We start from the raw sequence: 19,697 nt of genomic DNA, 5'->3' as shown, positions 1-19,697 counted from the left end.
ATTGCTATCATAATTTACACAAGAAGGTTTTGCAAACTGAACCAGCTCATATGTGGATTGTGCAAATGACTTACCATCCCATTAAAAATAGTTAAATACACATCATTTATTGGAAATACCGTTTGACTAAAACATTATTTATTGGCACTATATGGGCAGTTTCTCCACCAACCAGGAGACTCAATAGCATCGACCTATAACTGTAGCTCCATTCCGGAATCATCCACTGAGATCTCCACCAAGGACAGTCCCTCAGGATTTGGGGAGAAATTCTATACTTTCTTTCCCCTCAGCGAACATACTGTGGAGCTTTACTCTTACATACATGACCCGTGTTTCCAGTCAGTCTTTACTGGCAGCTGGACTGTGCAAATCCATTCTATTTTTAACGCTTACGGCAAATTAATTTTATGATGAGAGTTTGTTTGGCAATTAGGCACTTGTGGATGCCAGGGCACCACAGCAAAATAAATATGATTAAATAGTTTTTTTTGAGGAAGTGCAAGTGTTGGCGAGTGTAGGGTGTTCACTGAATTAAGAACCAAACCATAATGTAAGGGACGCATTCTGAAACCCTACTGTTCAGCAAAGGGTTGATTACCATAACAATGCTTTTACTTTGCAGACTAAGAATGGAGATTTCTTACATTGATTTCTAGTAAACCACTAAAAATTTTCAACCCTGTCCATTTACTAATGAAAATTAGATCATACCATCTGACTTAATGAGGTGAAGTTGGGTCATTAAAACCTCGAGTGATTGATATTTAAACTTTGATTCATTCTCAGTGTTCCGGGTACACAAAGGTCCTATACAGCCTTATGAAACTGTGTCTGCTTTGCATCCTATTCACAAGCTGAGGTTTCATGAGCAAGAGCGGGAGTTCCTGTTTACAATAATCACCATTTCCCCACCCACTATCAACGAATTTCTCCAAAAAGCCCAACTCCAGATTTGACTTCTTCTCCCATTAGCCGAAAACTAGTGTCAGGGAAACTGAAAGTGAACTTTTCACTTTTTCACAGAAGTTTATTTCCATTCCAAGTACCAGTGCCTTTTAGGTTAGTGTTACAAGAAGGGCTGTTTATTTTCAGCCTGCTTTGGTCCTTTCATACGACACTTTCCACCTATAAAACCTTTCTCTTCAGCTCAATAAAACAATCCAGCTACACTATTTTCTTCTGGCTAGAAGAAATGCATTTAGAATAAAAAACTTCTGATTTGTATACTTAGAGTTTGTCAGCTTGCATTTCACTTCACTTTGATGTGGCTTGCCTTGCTGCATGTTACTGTAGTAACACTCTTGTCTTGCTGGAATATCTCTGACATTTTACCAAAATCAAACAGCAGCTACTAACCTGGGGTTTTGTCACTAGTTTCCAAAATTCCCACTCTTTAGTTGCCTTTCAATTAATTTATTAAGTTGCAACTATTGCATCCCAATGTTTTTAGTTCACTCAAGCAGGGAGAATGGACACTAAGCAGTCTTCTTCAACGTCCTACCCACTATGCTAAATCAGGATTTCCGGATAGTGTGTCACAAGGATTAATGCAATGGGTGTATTGCTATGAACAGTACTTCAATCTGAGTGATGCAAACGCCAATTGACTGAACACAATTAAGCTTGCAATGCCTCTTCATTGAGGAATATGACTTCTTGCAGAACACTTGCTAACAAGTTAGATTTGAAAGGATTTCCCCATCACATCTTTGTCTTCCAATTAGTAAACAGTCTGCTAACAGTGCTTCCAGCATACTTACCACTCGGAACAGAGGGAGACTGGGAATGAGTGAATAACTGACCGGGGCAAACAAAAGATTGTGTGAAAGAGAGTGTGTGAGAGGAAGGCGGGAGTGAATGTGAGAGTGAGTGACAGAGGACAAGGGAGGGAGGGAGGGAGAGAGAGGGAGGGTGAGAGAGAAATAGAAAGGGTGAGAGAGTGAGTGAGAGTAAAAGAGAAGGTGAAAGAGAAAGTGACAAGGTGAGAGAGGGGGGAGAGGGGGAGGAGGGAGGGGGGAGGGGGGGAAGGGGGGAAGGGGGGAAGAGGGAGGGGGAGGGAGAGGAAGAGGGAGAGAGGGGGAGAGGGGAGGGAGAGAGGGAGAGAGGGGAAGAGAGGGAGAGAGGGAGAGAGGGAGAGGGGGAGAGGGGGAGAGGGGGAGAGGGGGAGAGGGGGAGGGGGGGAGAGGGAGAGGGGGAGAGAGGGAGAGGGGGAGAGAGGGAGAGAGGGAGAGGGGGAGAGGGGGAGAGAGGGAGAGGGGAGAGGGGGAGAGGGGGAGAGGGGGAGAGAGGGAGAGAGGGAGAGGGGGAGACAGTGAGAGAGACAGAGAGGGATGGGAGTGACAGAGTGTGTGGAAGAGAGAGGGTGTGAGAGTGAGAGAATGAAAGGGGATGAGAGAGAGCAAGTGAGAGGAGATGAGAGACAGAGCGAGTGAGGTGTGAGAGAGGGGGTGAGTGAGAGAGAGAGAGGGAGGGAGGGTGAGAGAGGGAGGGAGGGTGAGAGAAAAAATAAGAGCAGATGAAGAGAATGAACCGGAGAATGTGAGGAGTGAGAGATCAAGAGGGAGGAGGACAAATTAATAAAAGCAAAATCTAGGGTTTGGAGTGAAAGAGAGTGAGAAACAGGAAGATTGGGACAGTACAGGGGGGAAAGTCAATAAGTGAGTGAGTAAGGAATGAAGAAGGTGCGAATGAGAGATGTAAAGTGTGCAAGGGTGAGAGAGTAAATGCAAAAAGAAGAGAAAAAAGGGAATGAATAAATGAAAGAATTGGAGGGGCAACAAATAGAATGAAAGTGAAAAGGGGAAAGAAGAAAAAGAACAGGAATTTTGGATGTGTGGGTTGTTATTTTTAACTTTCAATCTCACTGCTGTTCTGTGACAGACAGTAGGAGGCAGCGCAAGCTAGCAGGTTGAAAGATTGGCAGCTCCCTCAGCAGCTCACCCCTCCACACCATCAAACACCCCCTTCCCCTGCCAATACCGCCCCCACCCCCTTTCCCCAAACGACCTCATACTAGACACTCAGCAAGATTACTTGGCCATGAGGAGCCACAAGTCATGGCCATCAATATTAAACTGACGCACCACCGGCTCCAAAGATTACTCACCTCCACCCCCCACCCCCACCACCAGACAAGAATAAACCAAAGTTAGGAGAGGCAACACACTCACTTAGAAAAGGATTCAAAGCCTTTGCTTTACACGGGATTTTTCCACCGAGGGGCAGGATATTATTCTTAGAGCAAAACGAGATTCTAGATTCAAGATTGTTTAGTGTCACTTCCAGTACACATGCATAAAGAACAACAAAATTATTGTTACTGGATCTGATGCAGCACAAAAAAAACAGTAAGATAAAGAACACAATAATTAAAACACACACTATAAATACATAAGACAGCACAAACAGTGGGAAAATGGGTAAACTCAAACCAAAAGGTTCGAAGTTTTCCCACACAGCCGAGTGGCAGCACCTATTTACTCCAAATACACAGGATATAAACGCAGTGCCCTGGGGCCGGGCTGCTGTACACGAGAACCAACTAAATGACCACGAAGCAAGTCACTGCTGAAACATCAGCGAGAAAACAAGGAGCCAAACCTCCAGCTTGCTGCTCAGACAGCACTGATTCATCATCCTTTATCGGTTTATTCAAAGCCACTCAAATTAGCTGCAGGGGCTACTGCTCTGGTTGAGAAGCTGCACACACCCTCAAAAGCTCACAGTCTGGCAATATCATTGTCACAGCCCTTTGAAATCAAATCCTAAGCTTTTTCTCTCCGTCTCTCCCTCTCTGCGCCCGTCTAACCCTCTCTCAGCCACCCCTTCCCCCTCTCCCCGATATGTCTGAGCAGAGGTGCACACCGTAGCTCAACTGTCCCAAATGTCCGGCGGGGCAGGAGATAAGTGGGGGGGGGGGGGAAGAGGGGTAGAGGGGGAAAGGAGAAGGGAGGGCAAAATGGGCAGAGAGGAAAGGGGGTAAAAGGTGGGAATGGGAGCAGGATAGAGGAAGGGAGGTGGGAAGTGTGGAAAGAGAGGGTGGAGGGGAAGGGAAGGTGGGGGGAAGGGGAAAGGGGAGGGTTTAGGGGAAGAGAAGGTGAGGGGAAGGGGTTGGGAGTGGGAAGGAGGAGGGGGAAGGGGATGGATGAGGCAGAAGGAGTGAGGGGGAGGGGAGGTGAAAGGGGAGGGGGAGGGAGTGAAGGGGAGGGGGAAGGGGACAGATGAGGCAGGAGTGAGGGGGAGTGAAGGGGAGGGGAGGGGAGGGGGACGGATGAGGCAGAAGGAGTGAGGGGGAGGGGAGGTGAAAGGGGGAGGGGGAGGTGAAAGGGGAGGGGGAGGGAGTGAAGGGGAGGGGGAAGGGGACAGATGAGGCAGGAGTGAGGGGGAGGGGAGGGGACAGATGAGGCAGAAGGAGTGAAGGGGAGTGAAGGGGAGGGGAGGGGGACGGATGAGGCAGGAGTGAGGGGAGGGGAAAAGGGGTTTAGGGGAGGTGAAAGGGGGGAGGGGAGGGGGAAGGGGACAGATGAGGCAGAAGGAGTGAAGGGGAAGGGGATAGGGAGAAGCAGAAGGGGATGGGGAAGGAAAGTGGGTAGAGGACCGATAAGGGGAAGGGGGAAGGTGGAGGGTAAATAGAAGAAGGGTTGGGGGTGTGGGGGATGGGGCAAGTGGGGAGGGGTGCAAGGAGGTGGGATGGTTGGACTTACTGAGAATGCCCACAAGAAAACAAATCTCAGGGTAGTATATGGTGACATTTATGTACTTTGATAATAAATTTACTCTGAACTTTGAAATTCCTTTTTAATTCAAGCATTCTCAACACAGTTAGACATTCCTTAAAAGCCTAAAAATGAAGCAAGAATACTTTGACCATAAGCTCACTTAGTTCGACACCGGCAGACAGCACAGTCTCTGCGGCTGAAGAAATGAGCTCTTTATTACCTCACTGCCTCACTGCATTTTTAAGTGTGTAGGTCGAAACCTAGAGGCCAGATAATGCTGGCACGACTCTTGTCACGCGCAGAACGAAAAGCATTTCTACAGGCATATTTCTGTTAAAGTAAAAACGTTCATCTTTCCATTAACAGAGCTAACAAGAACACACGCACACACACACACACACGGGAGAAAAAAAGTTTCGGAGCCCTTACGGCAGCTGCTTGCTGCGTTTCCAGCGCTTGCTATGTAGATCGGATTTCATGCCTTTTTGTTTGCCTCTCCAGCTGGCTAACTTCCACATACCTTCGCCCTCAAAACACTGCTTCGCCGTGAACTCTGACCTCGCTGCTGCTCTGCTCTTATCATCCCCGAAAGGAAGCTTGGAGTGTAAGTGCGGGAAGAGTAGTACCGCACTCTTTCCAGTCCACTTTCTAGGGATCCTCATTAAATTTGGGAATGGTGTTTGGCCTTTTCATTTATTTCCACTTAGGGGAAACCGCTTTTTTTATCTGCAGCATGAAGGTTAATATTGCTATAGTGAGCAAACATTGACATTTGTTGGAAAGTAGAGGGTGAGGCTGTACCTTAAAGTTCAAAGTTATCATTTCAGAGGATCTGTCCTGGATCCAGCAAGTCACTGCAATTACAAAAAAAAAGGCACACGTGGCCTTTGGTTTCCAAGAAGCTCGTGCAGGATTGGCATGCCATCTAAAACTTTGACAAACTTCTGTCGATGTGTGGTGGAGAGTATATTGATTGGTTGCATCACGACCTGGTATGGAAACACCTTGAACGGAAAAGCCTACAAAACATAGCGGATACGGATGGCCCAGTCCATCACAGGTAAAGCCCTCCCCACCATTGAGCACATCTACATGAAGTGCTGTTGCAGGAAAGCATATCCATCATCAAGGACCCCCACCCCCACCTCCCTTTTCTCACTACTGCCATCAGGAAGCAGGTACAGGAGGCTCAAGACGCACACTACCGGGTTCAGGAACAATTATTATCCCTCAAGCAACAGGTTCTTGAACCAGAGGGGATAACTACACTCACTCTTACACTGAACTGATTCCACAACCTATGGACTCACTTTTAAGAACTCTACAACACACGTTCTGGATCTTTATTGCTTATTTATTAGTATTATTATTTGCATTTGCACAATTTATTGTACATTGGTTGTTGTCCATCTTTGTTGTGTGTGTCTTGATCGATTCTATTGTGTTTCTTTGTATTTACTGTGAATGTCCACAAGAAAATGAATCTCAGGGTAGTACATGGCCGGGGTGGGGGGGGGGTGTCTTTGATCATAGACGCTGCTTTCTCCTGGCAGCGCTCCATGTAAACGTGCTCAGTGCTGGGGAGGGCTCTGCGTGTGATGGGCTAGACGGTATCCACCCTCTTCTGTTCCTGGGCATTGGTGTTTCCATAGCAGACCGTGACATGGGTAGCGCCTTCCTAACATTGAAGCAGCGAGCCACAAAGAGCCCATATCGACAGCGGCGTGGATCCTGCAAGGTGCCCCTTCCTTGCAGCCTGGGACCACTCACCTCAAAGTCCGGTGTGGATGCCACTACACCGCCAGTCGACCTAGTTATGTTACTTGAACATTGTTATTGACCACTGCCTCTAGCAGCCTGTTCCATACAGGCAGTACCCTTTGCCCCTCAGATTCCTTTCAGATCTTTCACCACTCACCTTAAGCCTTTCCCTCCAATTTTTTGCTCCATTTTCTTGGACGGGAGAAGGCCTATGTATGTTCACCCTAGCTGTGGCCCTCATAATTTTATGCACTTTGTCAGGTCCCCCCTCAATCTCCTACACTCCAAGGAATAAAGTCTTGGCCTGTACAACCTCACCCTAATAACAAAGACCCTCGAATTCTGGTAAATCTTCCTTTCACTCTCTCGGTTTAACAACAGGGCGATGAAAACTGTACACAGTACCACAAGTGTGGTCTCACCAACTGTGCTTGAAGACATTCAAGTAGAACAGAGACACTAATGCCATAATCTGGAACAATAACCAAGATGCTGGAGGAACTCAGCAGGTAGGGCAGCATCTATAAAGGGAAATGGACCATTCACGTTTTGGGTTAAGGCCCTTGCTCCAAATGAAGGGTCTTGGCCTAAAATGGCAACTATCCATTCCCCTCCATAGATGCTGCTTGACCTGCTGGATTCCCCCAACATCTTATTTATCACTCTAGAGCAACCTGTGTCCAAATTGAAACTGCCAGAGGGGTCAGGTTCTCTATACCAACTGCTGAGAAAAATTTAAACAAGTTAAGTAGATCACAACCTGACCTGTTTATACCTGACATTTGAAGATGTGCACTTTGGGCAAAATGCCAATCAGAATTCTACTCAGAGGTCATGTGACGAGGAGTCTCGGGCTGAAGAGGGGCCTCAGTTTGAAAGTGTCATAGAAAGATGGCATTCCCTTCAACATAATTCTGGTGCAAGAAAATGTCCAGATAAAGGGACTTGGCCCAAAACATGGACTATTTACTTCCCTCCATAGATGTTGCCTGACTTTCTGAGTTCCTCCACCATCTTGTGTGTGTTACTGGAGCACTGGTCTGGGGTTAACCCCTACAATGTCTGTGATGGTTCTCTGCTGTGGCTGCAAGAAGGGAACATCTAGTAGGATCCCTGCCACTGTCGATATCGGTTTTTGAGGCCATCTCACACACCAGCAAACCTCCTCAAGATGAAAGTGTCTGTGAATTTCAGTGTCTGTGAATAAAATAACACTGCCTGATTTTGTCTGGCCTACTTCAAAAACACTATCTGTCAACCAATTAAGGATACTGTCGTCAAGGTTCCCAGATTAGCAAATCAGATTCCAAAACAGGACAGAGGCCGTTATTTGTGTAGACATTCAACAGCATCCTCACACAGGCACACTGTTTAAACACATCAAAAGACTTACTGTTTCCTTGTGCTTTGGATAATGTTGTCATTTAAACTGCTCTAAGCCTTTACTCTATTTTCTTCACCTCAATGGAATTAGTTCTTTAAAAACACGAGAGCAAAGGAGCAAACTAGTATCAGGATGGCTCCAACCACTGGCTGAGACGAGGCCAAAAGGAGCTTCATTTATTCATTTAGGAGATCAGCAGTTAGCGCGGCACCATTTCAGCTCAGGGCGTCAGAGTTCAGAGTTCGGTCACGGCATCTTCTATAAGGAGTCTGTACGTTCTCCCTATGGAACGCTTGGGAATCCAGGTGCCCCGTTTCCCTCCCACGGTCCAAAGATATACTGGTGAGTAGCTTCATGGTCATTGTAAATTGTCCCATGATCAGGTTAGGGCTAAATTGGGGGTTGCTGGGCAGTTTGAAGGGCTGGAAGGGCCTATTCCACGTTGTATCTCTAAAATAAAAAAAATAAAGCAGGCCCCTCCAGTCCAACGAGCTCGTGCCACCCAATTACACCCATGTAACCAATTAACCGATTAACCCGCCCGTCTTTGGAATGTGGTTTGAAACCAATGCAGTCACGGGGCGAACACAGAAACTCCTTACAGACAGCGGTGGGAATTGATCCTAGTCGATGCTGCTGTGAAGCACTACACTAACCGCCAAGCTACCTCGCTGGAGATAACCGGTGTTGCACCAAGAAGTACCGCATCAGTTGGGAAGAAAGGGAGATTTCATTAAAAATTCTGCATTCTGAAGCAAAGCAGCGACTTAAACCCATTTCATTAAAAAATGCATTTGCAGGAAGTTATTTAAATAGAACACCAGGAAGTCTTAGCCCTCAAGAGAGGGGAGGGGAAAAAACCTTGTTTTGTTATTGGTGATGGCTCACAATGAAGTTCACGCCTTCTAGTTGCCGGAAAAGGAAGGAAATTTCTTATACCACATGACTTCCAGAGCAGAAATTTGGACTGAAAGCAACGATCACTTTCGTGGTGAACAACAAGAACACATTCCACGCCATTCATTCATGTACATGACGTTTCAATGATTCTATTGACCGTTAAATTAACTTTTATATGAAGGGCGGCAGGGTGGAGATACGTCTCTACTAAAGGAGGTGTAAGGTGCTCCTTCCCTCCGCTAGCCTGCAGGTCACCCTTGGGCAAGGTGTAGCATCTGCTCAGCACCCAGATCAGGGTCACGTGAAGCCATGGGAGCAGGTGGTGGATGGTTGTACGAGCAGCTGGTGCATATCACAAGTCCTGGTTACGTGACCACTGACGCCAGGCAGACAGTCTCTGAAGAGTATTGATAATGGCTGGGATCACCCATCTTGTTTTGACACTACCCAGAAGGAGGCAATGGGAAACCAATTCTTTAGAAAAATTTGCCAAGAACATTCATGGTCAAAAGACCATGACCGCCTATGCTACACGACATGGCACAAATGATGATTTTTTAAAAAGTAAAATGTTCTAATTTTTCCAATCATATTTCAAAACAGCTGCTGTACCTAATTACATTTAGAAATCACCTTTCAGAATGCACCAGAGCGACTGTGACAAGCTGTTCTGCTGACAAGGGAGGAGGGGTAACTCCTGGCCAGTTCACTGACGGATAGGTCTGATCCTACTCACTGGAAGTGTTCCCTGGGAGCGTTCTGACTGTTTGTATCACCACCTAGTGCGGAGGCACCAATGTGCGGGATTGATAAAAAGCTGCAGAAGGTTGTAAACTCAGCCAGCTCCATCACAGGCACAACCCTTCTCCCCGTCAAGGACACCTTCAGAAGGCAGTGCCTCAAGGAGATGGCATCCATCATTAAGGAACCCCATTACCCAGGAAATGCCCTCTTCTCATTTGTACCATCAGGGAGAAGGGTACAGGAACCCCAAGGTGCACACTCAACATTTTAGGAACAGCTTCTTCCCTTCCGCCATCAGATTCACAACCCCATGAACACTACCACTATTTATTTATTTTTTTATATTTCTTATTCAATTTAATTTTTCATATATTTCAGTGTACGGCCACAGCAGAACAACAAATTTCATGACGTGCGTCGGCAATAATAGACCTGACTCTGAACTTTCACACAGACCTAGGTGAACCGACCAAGAGTTTATATTAAAATCTCACTTGAAAGGCTGCACTTCAAACAGTTCAGTACTCTCTACACAGCACTACAGTGTCAGCCTGGGTTGCAATGCTCAACTCTCTGAAGCGGGTCTTCAAATAAAGGGCAAGAATTTGCCTTTAAATTCAGTGTACTGTTCAACCATTGACTAGTTACAAAAGATACTGGAGGATTTCCCGAGGACATCTTTTTAAGATGAGTCAAGGTAAGTTTAGGGGAGATGTCAGAAGTAGGCGCTTTTTTAAAAATAGAATGGTAGGTGCCTGGAATGCACTGCTGGGGTGGTGGTGGAGGCAGATACATTAGGGAGATCTAAGAGACTCTCAGGTAGATCAATAGATGAAGGGAAAATGGAGGGTTATGTGGGAGAGAAGGGCTGGATTGATCTTGGAGTGGGTTAAAAGGTCACTATAACATCGTGGACCGAAGGACACATATTGTGCTGTACTATACAAACATAATCACAGTTCGCCCGAAGCATTGTATTGAGAAATTGTCTTACCGGCGAATGCTGAATGCTGTTCTGCATTCTCAGCTGCTGCATCCGGAATTTGTTGCGAAACTGCAGCTGCTGACTGGAACCGGACGGCGGAGGCTGCTGCACGCCTGCGGGGGCCTGGTGCATGTAATGCACCACAGCCGGTTGGCTCTGCCCGCCGGCAACCGAAGGCATCTTCGGCGCGGGAAGGTCCGGGTCAAAGTGCGACAGCGGCTTGGTGTTGCTGAGCGACAGCTGCTCCGAAGGCAGGCTGCTCTCGTTCATCGGGCCCTGGCTCAGGCCACTCTGCTGCTGGCCCAACATGGCGATGCGGCCAGGCTGGCTAGTGGCCGCTTTGCTGTACAGGTAACTTTGCATTGTGCTGGCAGGGTTGCTTGATGGCGGGAGGCTGGGCAGGATGGCGTTGGGAGGGCTGAAGGACTGCTGATGCAGAGAGGGGCTAGGGAGCTTGTCCGGTTGGTAGGGTGGGGACGGCCCAGAGGAGGGAACCGGAGGCCAGCTGGCTGCCTGACCCGGCTGCGGGTGAGACTGCTGCGAGACGGAGCGCTGGTGCTGGCTGGCCGCTATCTTCTTCAGCTGCTGCGCGTGCGACAATTCATGCCAATTGGCTCCAACTCGGCTGGCCCCGGTGCCAGACAGCAGCGGTGCCTGGCTCTGGCTCGGGACCTGGTTCTGAGATGCCGAGGACATTGGCAATGGCATGTGATTGGGTGGAGCAGGCAACGGGTACGATGTGCCAGCCGAGGAGGGCCTCCTCTGAGGAGAACCGCCAGACGCCTGATTGAAATTGGGGGAGAATTCTCGGTTGGGGATGGGGTTCTCCAAGTGCGAAGCTGCTTGCGGAGACGACTTTCGAGTAGTGCTCTGACTTGTTTGCACAAGGCCCAAGTTCAGTGGGTCACTCCTGGTGCTCAAAATATCAAGTTCGTTTAATGGGGAATTTGGTATATTTGTCAATTCCTCCAACAGATCCACCAAGTCGGGATCCATGGTTAAATTGTTGGCCGCTTTGGAGTCAAAAAACATGGTGTGTCCATCGCCCACATTCGGTTTCATCTCTGCGTTGGATGTCACAGCAAACTGCGAGCTGATGTTGCCACCGTTTGCTTGGTTGCCACTCAGGAGGCCCGTGTTGGTCCCTGGAGTTACACAACCCAAGGACGAGCCCATGGGGGCAGAATTTTGCAGACCCTGCCCGCGGTGCCCAATTGGCAGTGAGGAATTGTGCACATCTGTTCGCAGGACACTGGACACGTCTCCCTGACCCATCGGAAGATTGACATCGTCCAGGCAGATCCTCTTAACCTCGCCCGAGAACGCACCGTCAGAGAGTTCACTGATCTTGTCATGATTGGCAGGTGATCCATTGCTCTCCAACTTCCTCTTTATAGATCCTTGCAACTGAAAAAGAAAAATACAATAAAAAATCATTCTGGATAGGTCAATTTTGGATGAATATAAAATTCAGATTCAGCAACAGTTATTACCCCACCACCACCGTGTATAACTTCATTCATCTCAACACTGAACTGATCACTGAGCACAACCTAAGTACTCACTTTCAAGGGCTCTACAACTCATGTTCTCAGTATTATCTATTTACATATTTTTTCTTGATATTATATTTTAATTTTTTCTCAGCTCAAGCTGGTAAAACCTAGCACACTCATTTCTCAATTGCTAAGAACTTTTGGACTATTCTAGTTGTGTTTAGTATTGAGGCTTTATGGAGATTTAAATCAATATTGCTGTGTAGGCCTAATTGTTTAATGCTATTGTGCAGTGACTTTGGGATGATACCGGTTGTCGATATTACTATTGAGATAATGTATACCCTAGTTCATGTTCCATAGTCTTTCAATTTCCTCTTTTACTTCAGCATATTTCTGATGTTTTTCACTTATTGATTTCTGTCTGTTATCTGTATTTGGAATGGCTACAACTATTCAGTAATTTGTTCTTGCTTTCTTATCCTGTAGTATTATATCTGGACGGTTACTATGGATTGTCCTATCTGTAATAATGGATCAGTCATAATTGTAGGACTCTGACTCTAAAACTGGATCAGGCTTTTATTTATAGTAAGGTATGGTGTCTTTTCTGAGTTTATGTTCTAAAGGAAGATCTTGGCCACTTGATTGTGCCTGTGTAAGTAAACAGATTGAGTTAAACTGCTGCAGGATCCTGTAATCTGTTGAATTGTTTCTGGTTTCTCTTGCTATTTTCTGCATTTATCGTCTTGAATTTGTTGTTTTTTTTATTATGTATTTTTGATTTTTTTTTTGAATTTGGCACCTGGTCCTTGCCAGAAGGAACCCCTCTGTTTCTGGGAAGAGGTCTCCAACTCTGGGCCAGGCATTCAACGCTTCCTTGTTGACATCTAGTCTGCTCAGATTGTGGGGATGTCTTCCATGGAGGGGCCATGCTCTTCCATTGGGTAACTTTTTCTCCAATTGTGATAATGTCTTCATTTTTCTGGGTTGTGCCCTCATTTAAGTTTATGGTGTGTACTTCTTAGAATTATCAGAATTCCATATGCTCACGTGGAGTGCTGAATCCTGTTTTTGTTAATGGAAATATTTTGTTGTTGTTTTTACCTGTTGAGGAAATTTTTAATACCTGTTACTCCTCTTCTTCCTTCTGTCCTAGGTAATGTTAATCTAAGTGCATTTGTGTGTACATAATGTTTTCTAAAAAATTGTAATATTAATATTATTTTTACTATTTGCAGTTTGTTTTCTTTTGGACATTGGTTGCTTGTCAGTCCTTACGTGTAGTTTTTCAATGATTCTATTGTATTTCTTTGTATCTGCTGTGAGTGCCTGCAACAAAATGAATCTCAGGGCAGCATACAGTGACATATGCGTACCTTGAAAATGAATTTACTTTGAAATTTCAAAAACAGGACAAGTAATTGCTATTGAAATAGGTCATAGTTAGCATCAAAATCAAAGTCAATTAGAATCAGAATCAGAATCACTGATATATGTCATGAAGTTTGTTGTTTTGTGGCAGCAGAACAGTGCAATACATAATAATAAAAACTATAAGTTACAATAACTGTACATAAAAAAATAAATTAAATAATTAGTGCAAAGAGAGAGGGGTTGGAAATACTGAGGTAATTATTGGCATAAAACCAGATGATTATATTACTGATAACGTGGATAACAAAGAAAAGAGCAACAAGAGGCTGAGTGTTGCAGAGAGAGTTGTTAGCACATTACAGTTGCCATGGCAACTCATCCTATCTTTTATAGGGAAGACCAGGCCATCCTTTTTGGAGGAAGATGCAAAAGCAGTGTTGGCCAAAGGGATTAGCTTTGGATCGCTTTATGAAGGACTGGCTCGGACCCAGTTATCCGAATGACTACGTCTGCTGAGAGTTTCGGGTTATAGATTAATACAGCATGCAAACCGGCCCTCCGGCCCAACTCATCTGTGTCGACCATGGGATCCTCCCTGCTATCCTCAGCTGTCCGTGTTTGGCTCGTAACTTTCCAAGCCGTTCTCCTCCACGTACCCATCCAAAGGCCTCTGAAATGTTGAACTGCACTCACCTCGAGCGTGTACCCTGGCAGCTCATTCCAAATAATCGCTCCCCTTCTGTAAAGAAGTAACCTTCTGGTCCCTTTTAAATCTCTCCCCTTTTACCTTGTACCTGTGCCCTCTACTTTTACACTCTCCCCTGATTCTGGGGGAAAGGACTTTGAGTGTCTATCTTATCCATACCCCTCATGATTTTATAAACTTCTGTAAGGTCACCCTTCATTCTTCTGTGTTACAGGGAATAAAGATCTGGCATGACAACCGCTCCCTAGAACTCAGGCCTTCTAGACTAGGCAGCATTCTTATAAATTTGTGTTTTGCACCCTCTCCAGCTTAGCAATGTCACTCCTTTAAATGGGTGACCAAAACTGCACACAATACTCTGTGTGCAGCCTCCCAAATGACTTATCTAATTGCAACACAACTCCCTTACATTCAATGTTCTGACTGATGACTTCTACAGATGTATCGTGGGTTGCATTCTGACAGACTGCATCAACTGGTATGGAGGGGGGAAGGGGTGGTGGGGGCTACTGCACAGGATCGAAAGAAGCTACAGAGAGTGGTAAAATTAGTCAGCTCCATCATGGGCACTAGCCTCCGTAATATTCAACACATCTTCAAGCAGCGGTGCCTCAGAAAGGCAGCGTCCATTATTAGGGACCTCCAGCACCCAGGGCATGCCCTTTTCTCACTGTTACCATCAGGCAGGAGGTACAGAAGCCTGAAGGCACACACTCAGTGATTCAGGAACAGCTTCTTCCCCTCTGCCATCCGATTCCTAAATGGACATTGAACTCTTGAACACCACCTCACTTTTTAAAAATTATTTCTGTTCTTGCACTACCATTCTTAATTTAACTCTATAATATACATTTATATACTTGCTGTAATTGATTTACATATTTATTTTTCGATATTATCATGTATTGCATTGTACTGCTGTCGCTAAGTTAACCAATTTCACAACATATGCCGGTGATATTAAACCTGATTCTGTACACCTGCACAGTAAAGGCCTTCGTCACCATGGCCGCTTTCAACAAACTGTATACTGGTACTCTGTTCCATAACACTTGTCAGTACCCTGCCATTTACTGTATAAATCCTACCCTGGTTTGAAATGACCCAAATGTATCACCTCACATTTATCTAAATTAAAATCCATTTGCTATTCCTCAGCCCATCTCCCAACTGATCAAGATCTCTTTAGAAATGCTTCATTAGTAGTTAGCAGGATCCCTCCAGATACCTGAGGCTTTTGTACTTGATCAGGCTCTCGAATCATAGGACACTACAACTCAGAAGCAGACCATTTGGCTCATCTGGTCCATGCACCCGGAGTACAGCCCTCCATACCCCTCCCAACCATGTACCTATCCAAATTTCTCTTAAGTGTTCAGATCAAACCCGCATCCCCAGCTCATTCCACACTCTCACCGCCCTCTGAATGAAGAAGTTCCCCCTCATGTTCCCCTTAAGCATTTTACCTTTCACCTTTAAACCATGACCTCTAGTTCTAGTCTCACTCAACCTCACTGGAAAAAGTCTGCTTGCATTTACCCTATCTATACTCCTCATAATTTTGTACAGCTCTAACAAATCTCCCCTCAATCTTCTAGGGATTAAAGTCCTAACGTATTCAACCTTTCCCTCTAACTCAGGTCCTTAGGTCTCGGCAACATCCTTGTAAGTTTCCTCTGTGCTCTTTCAGTCTTACTGATATGTTTCCTGGAGGTAGGTGACAAGAACTGCACACAATATTCCAAATTTGGCTGTTGAGACTAAAAATTTCACATGATGGGGGAAACTGCTTACGGAAAATTCAAGTTACAGGCAGTTCTGTGGAATGGGACTCTTATGTAACCAGGGACCCCCTGTATATCACCTTCATCCAGAGATACAGATGACTGAGAACTTAGGCAAGAGTGACCCTCATTACAAGGATCAGCCATAAGCAACTTGCACCATGAAAACGTAGCCAAAACCGTTTCTCACTAGTTAATAGTGTTTTCTAGCTGTCCTTGCGAACAACTGCTTTGGTAGCCTCTTGTTCATGTTCCATGAAATCACTGACAAAAGTGAATGGTGAAGCATTAAGGAAGCATTTACAGTTCTGTGCAAAAGTCTCAGACATATATACTGTGTGTATATATATATCTAGGGTCCCTAAGACCTTTGGACAGTACTGTAGAAATTTTATGTATTGCACCGTACTGCTGCCAAACAAAGAAAAAATCATGACATACGTGAGTGACGATAATGATATGGGTCTCTATTGTGGATTGACAGTGGGAAGGAGATAGGGAGAGTGGAATCATGGTTTGGAAAAGGGAAAGGAGCAGGAAACACCAGCGAGGCATTCTGTAATGATCAATAAACCAATTGTTTGGAATCAAATGACCTTGCCTGGTGTCTCAGGGCTGGGTATGTCTGCACCCGCACCATCCCCTGCCCCTGGCACTCTTTCTCTGCCACCTTTCCAATACCCCTCCCACAGCACTCTGCACTCATCGTTCCCAGCTCCCGCCAATTCACAAACTCACTCTCCACTTCACGTTGACAATACAGTATTGTGCAGAACACTGAGGCACCCTAGCAACATAAATGTGCCGAAGACTTTTGCATGGAACTGTATATAGAGATACAGAGTGTTATTTTCCCCTCTAGCCATGTTAGCTCCCATAGTTGTGTTCGATCCTCAATTAAACATGGGGAAGGCAACTATCATTGTCACTGTTAACTCTGTTTCTCTCTCCGTTGATGCTACCCAACCAGATGAAAGTTTCTAAAATATTCTAACCTCATTTTAGAATTACATCTGCAGTTTATTTTTTGCTTTCCTGTTACTCGCTTCTTTTTCAATGTTCAAATTTCAAAGAAAATTTATTATCGAAGTATTTGTCACTGTATACTACCCTGAGATTCATTTTCTTGCAGGCACTCACAGTAGAACAAAGTAGTACAACAGAATCAATGAAAAACTCCACACAAAGACTGACAAACAACCAATGTGCAAATATAAGATAATTATAATATATACATACATAATAAATAATACTGAGAACATGTTGTATAGTCCTTGAAAGTGAGTTCACAGGTTGTGTTCAGTGATCAGTTCAATGTTTCTTTGTGCTATAACATACTATCTTTAGCAAAGAAAAACACATCAAAGCATTAAAAGACATTTGGTCCTTTTCATGGATGCTGCCTGACTCCCTGAGTTCCTCCAGAATTTTGTGTGTTGCTGAAGAATCCCAGCATCTGCAAAATCACTTGTGTTTAAGACATTAAACGAGTTGCTCACTGTCAGCATCAGTTCAACTGACCTCTAAGCAAAGTCTTGATCAGCTCTCAACTACATCTCCTCCCAACCGATCTCACAGTCCTCTAATCCTAGATCTCTGTTAGCAGCTTCATTTAGGTACTTCCCTGTCAATGAAATTGGAACACTTGAACTATTCTCTTGTGAACTTAAATACTACGACACGATGTGCTACGTGATGCCAAATGATGTTGCTACACGCCTTTCATACATTAATGCACAAGACAATAAACTCCACTTTGGGATTGGAATGGGAATTGGAATTGGGATTGATTTGTTATTGTCACATACACCCAGATACAGCGAAAAGCTTGTCTTGCACACTGTTCAAATGGATCAGATCATCACACAGTGAACTGAGGTAGAACAAGGTGAAACAATAACAATGCAGAATCAAGAGAACTGCTACTTCTCTAGATCTTTTCAGTAAACATGGAGAATGCAGATTATGGAAATTATATTTACTGAAGAATACGACTGTGCAAACATCGTGCAAAGATTTCCAGTTTTAGGGTTGAGATGGCTATGCCATTTTCTCATCGAGCAAGCCATAAATTAGAACTATGCATTTGACTCTGCCCTTAAGAAATGGGTAGTCTAAAAATATCCAAAACAGCTAATGCACATTATAAAGGACCTTTTACTAGTGTTTTTGCCATTACCAGAAAAACTTAGTTTTCTTCCCTATTTTCCCCACTTTCCCATCCCTGACTCTGCTGTTTCTAACTTCAAAGTTTGAAGTAAATTTATTATCCAAGTACATATATATGACTGTATACAACCCTAGCTATATATCGTATATGTGCCTAAGACTTTTGCACAGTATTGTACACGGTGACATATGTACTTGGATAATAAATTTACTTTGACTTTGGATTCCAGGACACATTTTAAAAGTCCCAGTTTTTATCTCTACTGGAGAAACAAGGAGGAGGGGAAAATCTGTAAAAATCCCTTTATGGATCCAGTCACAAGCTGCTGCTGTGATTTCTCTTCACATTTTACTCAGACTGGGGGAACAACGTACAAACAGCCCAATGTCATTCTGACTCAGTTGACCAATCTGCCAGAAGAGCGAGTCAGCTATCTGGTATGCAGCGTGGAGCGGACTGGCGTGTGCTTCACGTGGCCTGCTAGTTCTGTATGCTGAAGTTTCTTCTTCGGATTAGAGACATCAGCTATAGCAACTGATCACCGGACAGTGTTTAATAAAAGCAATCAAAGGAAGCATGTTTCACGGCACTTAGCCCTGGCCCACAGCAGAAAGTCTGGCACATGTGTATAAAATTAACATAACAAACGTTACACACACCAGGTCAAACTGAAGTCTTGTCCACGAGGGAAAGCAGGGTTCAGTCTGACCTACAATTCTGGCTTCCAAAAAGTCTGCATTCATTTGTTGTAGATGTTACTGTAGCAACCAAATACTCTCTTCACCAGCATTTTTTTAAGTGTTAAAATACGCTCATCTTTTGGTGGTTGCAATAAACCTCGACAAATTCTTGGCTGCATTTATACTTGTACCAGAACTGAGCAACATGCTAGCCTTTGTGAAGTTCCACAGAATGTGTTATTTTAATCACGCTAAGATTTTAATTGGCTTGTTTCAATGAAACCATTATTCTCTGTTTCACCTTGAGATGAGATGCAAAAGTGTTATCCCCATCTTATTCTGAATATACACTCAGTGGATACTTTATTAGGTCCACTTGTTCGTTTATGCAAATATACAATCAGCCAATCACATGGCAGCAACTCAATGCATAAGAGCATGTAGGCATGGTCAAGAGGTTCCGTTATTGTTCAGACCAAACATGAGAACAGGGAAGAAATGTGATTTTAGTGATTTTGACCGTGGAATGATTGTCGGTGCTAGATGGAGTGGTTTGAGTATCTCAGAAACTGCTGATCTTGGCTTTTCACACACAATAGCCCCTAAAGTTCACGGCGAATGATGTGGAAAACAAAAAAAATACAGTGAGTGGCAGTTCTGTAGCCAAAAATGCCTTGTTAATGAAAGACAAGCGAAAACCTACAGATGCTGGAAATCCAAGCAACACACACAAAACGCTGGAGATGTGCTCTTTTCCAACACATCTATGGAAAAGAGCACAATTGACGTTTCAGGCCGAGACCCCTCAGCGGCACTCCATGGATGTTGCCTGGCATGCTGAGTTCCTCCGGCATTTTCTGTGTTTTGCTTGTTAATGAAAGAGATCAGAGAATGGCCAGGCTAGGTCAAGCTGACCGGAAGGCAAAAGTAACTCAAATAACCACAAGTTACAACAATGGAGTGCAGAAGAGCATCTCTGAACACACGAC

The 19,697-nt window shown here is 44.7% G+C and overlaps 1 protein-coding gene and 1 long non-coding RNA gene across 5 annotated transcripts in view; one reads left to right on the top strand and one right to left on the bottom strand.

Moving 5' to 3' along the window:
* LOC134353147 (mastermind-like protein 2) overlaps positions 1 to 19,697 on the bottom strand; it is a 490,104-nt gene that overhangs the window by 59,509 nt on the left and 410,898 nt on the right. For all 4 annotated transcript variants that reach the window (XM_063061106.1, XM_063061108.1, XM_063061105.1 and 1 more), the window contains exon 2: positions 10,505 to 11,902. In XM_063061106.1, coding sequence (XP_062917176.1) covers positions 10,505 to 11,770 — 1,266 coding nt within the window. In that variant the 5' untranslated portion in view covers positions 11,771 to 11,902. The remainder of the gene's footprint in view (positions 1 to 10,504; positions 11,903 to 19,697) is intronic.
* LOC134353148 (uncharacterized) overlaps positions 1 to 19,697 on the top strand; it is a 49,793-nt gene that overhangs the window by 8,742 nt on the left and 21,354 nt on the right. The window lies entirely within an intron of this gene.

The sequence above is a fragment of the Mobula hypostoma genome, chromosome 10 (genome assembly GCF_963921235.1).
Source record: "Mobula hypostoma chromosome 10, sMobHyp1.1, whole genome shotgun sequence".
Taxonomy (NCBI): Eukaryota; Metazoa; Chordata; class Chondrichthyes; order Myliobatiformes; family Myliobatidae; genus Mobula; species Mobula hypostoma.
Note: the sequence above shows the minus strand (reverse complement) of the source record. Positions and strands in the feature narration are given on the sequence as shown.